At 39.9% G+C, this 7,497-nt stretch overlaps 1 protein-coding gene across 5 annotated transcripts in view; it reads right to left on the bottom strand.

Annotated features, from left to right (window-relative positions):
• Positions 1-1,485: 1,485 nt before the first annotated feature.
• SEMA5B (semaphorin 5B) overlaps positions 1,486-7,497 on the bottom strand; it is a 351,645-nt gene continuing 345,633 nt past the window's right edge. For 3 of the 5 annotated variants that reach the window (XM_039494191.1, XM_039494193.1, XM_039494192.1), the window contains exon 23: positions 1,486-7,336. In XM_039494191.1, coding sequence (XP_039350125.1) covers positions 7,181-7,336 — 156 coding nt within the window. In that variant the 3' untranslated portion in view covers positions 1,486-7,180. The remainder of the gene's footprint in view (positions 7,337-7,497) is intronic. The other 2 variants (XM_039494195.1, XM_039494194.1) reach the window with 2 other exon arrangements.

The following is a 7,497-nucleotide window of genomic DNA, read 5'->3' as shown; positions in this document are numbered from 1 at the left end:
TCACAGCTCTGTGCCAGCTCAGAACCACTTACTTGGCCTATTTGTAAGCCAATATTCAGATATAGAGTCCCCCTAAACAAACTTACCCATATGCATGAGGTATTTTTACTAATGCGTAGAGTTGTGAAGGTGAGTGAGAATAACATGCACTGTGGAACAAAGTGAGCCTGTTACTTTAATGACTCAAATTAGTAGCTAGAAAAACAATATGCTAGGCATAGATTTTTAGTTTCCGACTTGAGAATTCACTACACAGAAGTGTCTTGCTTTCTAAATGGTTTTGTTTTGAATCGCTTATGCAAATTCAAGTGTAGGAATAACGGGGAAAAAAATCTGATTCCCACTAAGTTTATTTTTACTGATGTGCCTCTCAATTACTTTTTGATGGGCTGCGTTTGAAAAGAAATTCTTGTACATACACTTGAGCATCTGAAAACACCCAAAAGATAGCTTATGCTTTACTAGGGATAAGGTATTCTATACGCAGGTGTAGCATGTTTCAGGTTGTTAGCAATCCAATCTATTTTTTATGACAGTATGGTGTAATTTTCAGTATAAAACTACAATATAAGTCTTCAGCTGTCTTGAAACAAACTAAAATGTTTCTGACTGTCACTTTTTAGTCTTTATTTTGATTAATAAATGGGATGAGACCACTAACATTCTCCAGTAAGAGGCTATGATCAGCCATCAATCAAAAATGTGCCCATTTTTACAGTTTCTCACTGTGATATGTAACAATTGCAAAGGAGCTGGAATACAGTCTCAAAGTGGGAACTGTACAGCTGAAAGGATCAGCATGTCGATTATATCTTTGGAATAAGCTAATATACTGGATACAATTTAAAAAAAACAACAAAAAAAAAACAGTGTGTCCTTGGGACACTAGTTATGTGGTTCCCTGGACAAAGCAGGGGATGATACAAGAGCCACCGAGCAGAGTCATGCCGCAGAATCAGACCTGGATTTGTATTTCAAACCCACCGGGGTTCAGAGTCACTTGATTCAAAACTTTAGTTCGGCCCAGTTGACGCCTTATTCTGAAATAAGGTTTGTGAGTCAAATGCACCTAAAGTGTGGGAGAGTGGCAGGAGGGGGTTTTGGTGGTATAGTTTTATTCTGGAATGCTGAACAAAATCAGGTTTGTTTAGCTGGAGTTGCATTGTGTAGCTGAATTTAATTTTATACCCAGTAACCTTATGTAGTCATCCAAGCTAAAACTGTGATAAATGCAATTTTGTGTCATGGTTCAGGCAATAAGGGGATTGTGGTCAGCAAGGAATTAAATATTTACACATATTCCAAGTTATAAACCTGGCCCAATTGGCCAGTTGCACTCTGGGCTGTGTTTTGCCATCTGTAACATATGTATTTACCATTGCCAGGAGACGGTTGCCTGTCAAATCTTCAGTGACTTCACGTTACGTCTTTTTGAGAGGAAATGACTCACAAGCTCTTCAGGTGATTGTTTTATTTCTGAATTACTCTTTACATTGTACAATATATAAAAATACAGAGTACCCCCCCCCCCAAATTCACAGTGTCTAAAGGCAGTGATTACAGTCTAGGTCACCTTTATATACTAATAGTACCATCGTGTTCAATTGCATAGGAAGGGTGATGTGCCTTCACAGAGTCCACTAATACTTGCCAGATTTTCCTTTTTAGAGTAAATATACTGTTTTCTGCTAACAATTTCTTGTGTATCAAAGATCCAGTATTGCCTCTGTCTCTCCCTCCTCACCTTTGCGACAAAGGTTGTTTCTGATTAATTGGCTTATCTGTTCCAAATATATGCATGTTATTAGAGATGAGTTGCATGTAGATGAAACCCACAAGATCATGCAGCTGGGAGGCTTTTTTCCCCCCAATGTTTTGCCATATTTCTACTAAAAGCCCTTTCGCTTCAGTTATTAGACACACTGACCTCTCCCTCATGCAGTGGCCTGTATAGTGCACAGCATCCCCATCCCACTGAGGTTTCAGTGTAACACAGGAGTAGTGTAGGAATTCCAGAAAGCTCAGTGCTGTCTTTATAGCATGTAACCATTCACACTGTCAAGGCCAATGTGTTTGGAAAAAATAAATAGCGGACAGGGCTGGGATGAGGAATCAAGTTCTAGAAGCAAACTCAACACTGCTTACAATGATGAGACTAGGTCTTCTGCAGCTGGGAACCTGAACTGCAGTTACAATGTCAAGAAAGGCTCTGCCTTACAATGTTGTGGCCAGGAGAATGAAGACACCGGATTCTCCATGAGGGCCTGCTTTTGTTAGTTTCCTTGTGCCGTTTTGAAGGCTCCAGTGCTATGGACAGCATCCAACGTGGTCAGTGCTTATCTGACCTCAGAATTGTTTGATGTTTGCTCTTAACTGGCTTAAATGAGGGATTTACCTATATGAGGCTGTTCCCATTTGAGAATTCACTGAGCTATCAAAACAACCCCTTCAGCTAGGGCCAAATCCTGCAAAACCACTGCTGAGATGGGTATAGCCCTTACTCTGCACCCCTGGAAATCAATGTTCCCACCACTCCAGTGGGTGCTGGAGCATGCCTGATATTCAGGGAGTCCCACTGATGTTCCTGGGTGAGGGCTAATCTAGAAGGCAAGGCTGAGGATTATAAAAGGTGCCCAAAGGCATTAGCTACATCTTCTCCTTTTGCTCTGTCAGGCCCCCTTGAAAATCACAACCTAGGAGGTGGCAGGATCTAGCTCTTAAGTTGTATGACAACAGTTTTGTGTGGAAATGGTTATTAAACTATTATGCTGCCACTCAACTGCAAAGCTCTTCAACATGCAAGTGAAAATTTCTTCCAGATCCAGTTTGACATTTTACTTTCCATGTGTTGTTCTAACCTGCTACTTTGTCTGCATAATTAGTCTCTACTTGTAGTTAAATTCAAGAGTGATACACACACCTGCCTCAGGCTGATTAGTCATCCACTGAGTGGCTACAAAAATTAGGGGGTAGCCATGTTAGTCTGTATCCACAAAAACAACAAGGAGTCCGGTGGCACCACCAGGCTACAAAAATGGTTTACTTAGTTATTCTTAGTCAGAATGTTTTGTGGAGAATGGGCATTTGTAACTACAACAAAGCAATTTTATTTTCAATTTTTAAAAAATTATATTTAGTTATAAAATGTATTTTGCTATATCTAATGAAAAGAACATGAGGTTTCTTAATCCTTATTTTCAGTCTTTCCCTATGGAATTTGAACACTAGCACTGCCTTTCTAAGTCTAAATTTTCTTTGTAGGCATTTGAATGGATGGAGAAAGAGTGTGTGTATATATTATAAATATATACCCTAGCTATCCACTGATAGCTATGCACACTATTACATTTGTTACATAAACTTTAAATTTACATTTTATATGTATAAACAAATCTGACATTTGGTACAAAGAATACACTGATCTGTGTGGACAGCAATTTCATCTTCACGTGGACTTATTTTAGATTAATCATTGGAGGTGTCCTAATCATCTTTACCACATCTGGCATTTAATGGACTCCATTCCCACTCTACCTTGATTTCAATACAATTTCTATTTCATTTTCTCAAAATAAGGCATTAAGACCAGCAGTCATTACACCATACACATTCTTTTCTGGTATTTGTACATTTCACGTGTTTACGAAGAGCGAGCGGCTCATATTTACAAATGTTCACAAATGCATCTTTAGACAACAGCGCCCCTTTCTCCAGGTATTTTACTTTTGGGGGTCTTGTCTATTGGCAGCAGCTGAAAGTTATAAAGGGGTGGCATGTTTATAATTTGCATCTCAATCCAGTGAAGTGCAACAGCAGTTTTACAGTGGGGCATAGTTCACTCCATACATGTAACCTTTAGAGCAAGGGAGTAGTGCATCTCTTCATAGGGAGGTGGGAAAAAAATGACCTCATTAAAGCTACCCCCCTACACATTTGGGTTCAAGACACTTACTGCATTCAACATGCTGTACAGCTGAACCCTATTCCAAAATATCTGCAGTGAGCTACAGCTGCAAGGTCAACCCAATTTCTTGCTAAATAACTGATCAGCATTTTGCTTTTTTCTAAAAGTTAAAAAAAAAAAAAAAAGCCAAGCTGCTGTTAAAACTTTGGTGTTAGAGCAATGCTATTTCCAACACACTGTGCATACTTTTAGATGACCTTAAGAATGGGAAATTTAAGCAGTTTAACATCAGGCTGCAGAAGCAATTCAATTTCCTATGGACATTGCAGATCTGATGATCTGCTGCCAATTTACCTGCTAGAACCAAACAGAAACACAAGAATATCGTTGTATATTGTGTCATTAACCTGGGCCGCACTGAAGAGCGCAGAAGGAATTCAACCCTCACATTACATTAACATTGCCCTTACAGAACTGCACTCTCACACAAACATTAATTGAGTAATAAGAGTTCAGAGTTTCTCCTCCCCCTGCTTCCACTTTCTGCTCGAATGGAGGCCACAGATTCTCGCTGTGATTGCCAATTTCATGAAGCCATTCAGATGGCTAATAAGAATGACTCTGAAATGTCTTGATGAAAATATAACCTACCCCATTGCCCATACGCATTATAAAATATGCACCTTTTGAGTACAATGGAAGCAGCGATCTTGCTCACTGATCTTGCTCACTAAATAATTTCAGCTCTTACATGGCTTTTTTTTTTTTTTTTTGCAAATGGAAATGTTTGCGCTACCAAAAAAAATTAAAATAACTGCAAGGTTTAACTCACTTGCTCACAACTCTAAGAATTGCAGCTGTAATCCTGCCAAATAAACAATAACCGTATAACTCTCCGAGACAGGGAACCACCTGAAATGGAAGCTTGTAATGCCTACAGTGAGCTTGGGTGCCAATAGTTTCTTTAGAACTGCTGACATTAGACATGTCTAGTGCAACAGTTGTCAGCCAGGAGGGCTCTGCACCAGTCCTGTAACTTTAGGTTGGGATTTTCCATAGCCTTAAGGGAACTAGGTACCTAACTCCCACTGAAAATCAATGGGGCTTTTGTGACCAGTGTCTGCCTCTTTTGATCTAGCTGAATAAGTGGAAGAAACTAGTACAGCCAAACTCTTAGGGCCAGAATCTGCTTTTGGTCATACCGCCGTATAAATCCAGAGTAATTTTATTTCAATGGGGTTTCTCCCAATTTACATTGGTGTCACTGGAAGCAGAACATGGCTCAGCCTGCTAAACTGGTACAGTTGCCAGAAAAGGTTGGGAGTCGTTCAGCTACTCTAAGACCCTCACTGATGAAATTTTATAATAAATCTCCTTACAGCTGTAGATCACTAGGATGGGTTAGGCTTCAACTAGTTTAGAAACAGGTTACTTTGTTCTCCTGCTTTTGGTCCCACACTGTAAGACCAGGTTACTCCACCTCTGCTCTGCCTCACCCTTAGGCGAGCTGTACATTTTGAGTCATGAACAGCAAAGCCTCTTCTCAGCTCGGTGGATGGGTATGTGTGCAATGACCAGCTCCATCTCAGCCCCACCTTCCAAACAAGTGTCCACAAATGACAGCAATGAGAAACTACTGAGTGCTGGCTTACAGTGAAATCTCTCATACGTAACCAATAGAACCCAAACTGCTTCAAACCCATCCCAGTCAATGACTGAAAAGAGACATGGTAATTGCTACAGTAAGATGCATACAAAGAATTCAAGTTCTGGAGCTACTTGGAGCTCATGGGTGTTTAGGTTTGTACTCTTATCTCATGCTCAGTACTGTGGCATTATAAAAGTCTTAGCCTCAGGAGTTCATTATAAATAGTTAGAAACATTCAACAGTAACAGTGTCAAACTTGCTCACGTTGCTAACACATTTGATGGAACTGTCCATTAAGCACTGGCGATACTGTTTGGCCAAAACAAAACCTTATGTCAGACATACATATCTGGTTATACACGCCATGGCTTCTGCAACAGTCTAATACAGTTCTGCTGGACACAGGCACACACATACACAAAAATACATTTCAAGGCTGGATATAAATGTTTAATAACGCTACAGTCCCAATTTAATTTAATAACTGTAGCAAGGTTTTTGTTTGTTTGTTTCTAGCTGAGAAATCTAAAGAAATATTGGCAAACAATGCACATTATTCAGTTGTATAATTATTTGATGGAGGACTGACTGGAAGACACTAAGAATGTGCAGCAGACTTTCTGCTTCATGGTATGCTATGAATACATTCCTTAGAAAAATACCGTGCCAAAAATTCAGAATTTCTTACTCTTCAAAAAATAAGTGAACTAAAAAAATAATAATAAAATAAGAATTAGCCCCAAGCCTAGTGATTTCACAAGAGGAGGGCCTGGCCATCAGTCGTCATTCCTTGCAGATATTAACAGAATCAAGCTTGGAGGGAAAAAAAGTAAATGTCATTTCAAAGAAAGCTCATGGCTCATGTACAGCACTCCTCACATTTTTTCCAGTGGTAAGCACATCTTTGTTATGCAAAGTCCACATCTCATTAGTCCAACATTTACTTCACTTAACATCTCATTGCCTGTATCATTTTCTTTTAATTAAGACTGGAAATATTCTGAAATGCTTCTTTGGGTAGAGTACTTTGTGTGTTTTCTTTACCCAGCTGAACTGGATGTTACCAAAGAAGACTGTGGAGGCTATTTCCTGCAATGTGAAAGGAATCTTCTGGTGAAGCTGGAGACACCACTGTAAACCTAAAACTGTTTTCTGGTTCCTACCGTGATGGAGTCCCAGGCAGCTCGTCATGTGAACGAAGTGTCATTCAATGTACCGCCATCGTCTAGTCACTGTACAATCATCCCTTGCTCTAAGGAGCTATCTGTAATGTGTCTGAGAACACAATAGTGTAGCATGGTGGAAACCTAGCACAGCATGCAATCAGCTCCTTGGCAGTTCAAGCCTGAGACAGAAATACTGATCATCCAGCCGTGAATATTTGCATCAGTTAAGTGTCATCTCCAGCCAAATATCCACAAAAGTCTATGCAGAATGGTCCATGTTCCATAAGCATTCTGTCAACTTAAGGAGATGTGCTGTTTAAAAGTAATACAGTTAACCAAGAAAAAAGGCCCTACTTGTACAATATTTACAGCTGGAGACCGGGCCAATATTTGGTCCATAAACTCAGTTTAAAAAACAATTCATATAGGAAGTGATCCAGTCCTTGGACAGTCTGTCCATCATCAGCTGTTGGTAAAGGTCCTTCCAGGGGAGGCCTCAGGCCTGTAGTCATATTTATTCAGCGTACTGGGATAATAGGTTGTAGTGTACACGTTGGTTTGCTGCAAGGGGTAGAAGTTGGTCCTCTCATCAGGTATTAAGTTGTTCTTGTTAAGCGTCTGTAAAAAGTAAAAACATTACAGAGACATATAAATGCTTTGTAAATGTTCTTTCCTATTTTCAGATCTTTCTCTCTCAGATTCCATCTCCATCCTGGGCCACTGGCACCTTCCCTCCATCTGGGAGGATAAGATGGGTGTGTACCATACATGGCTCTCTC

This window comes from Mauremys reevesii, linkage group 11, assembly GCF_016161935.1.
Source record: "Mauremys reevesii isolate NIE-2019 linkage group 11, ASM1616193v1, whole genome shotgun sequence".
NCBI classification, from domain to species: Eukaryota; Metazoa; Chordata; order Testudines; family Geoemydidae; genus Mauremys; species Mauremys reevesii.
Note: the sequence above shows the minus strand (reverse complement) of the source record. Positions and strands in the feature narration are given on the sequence as shown.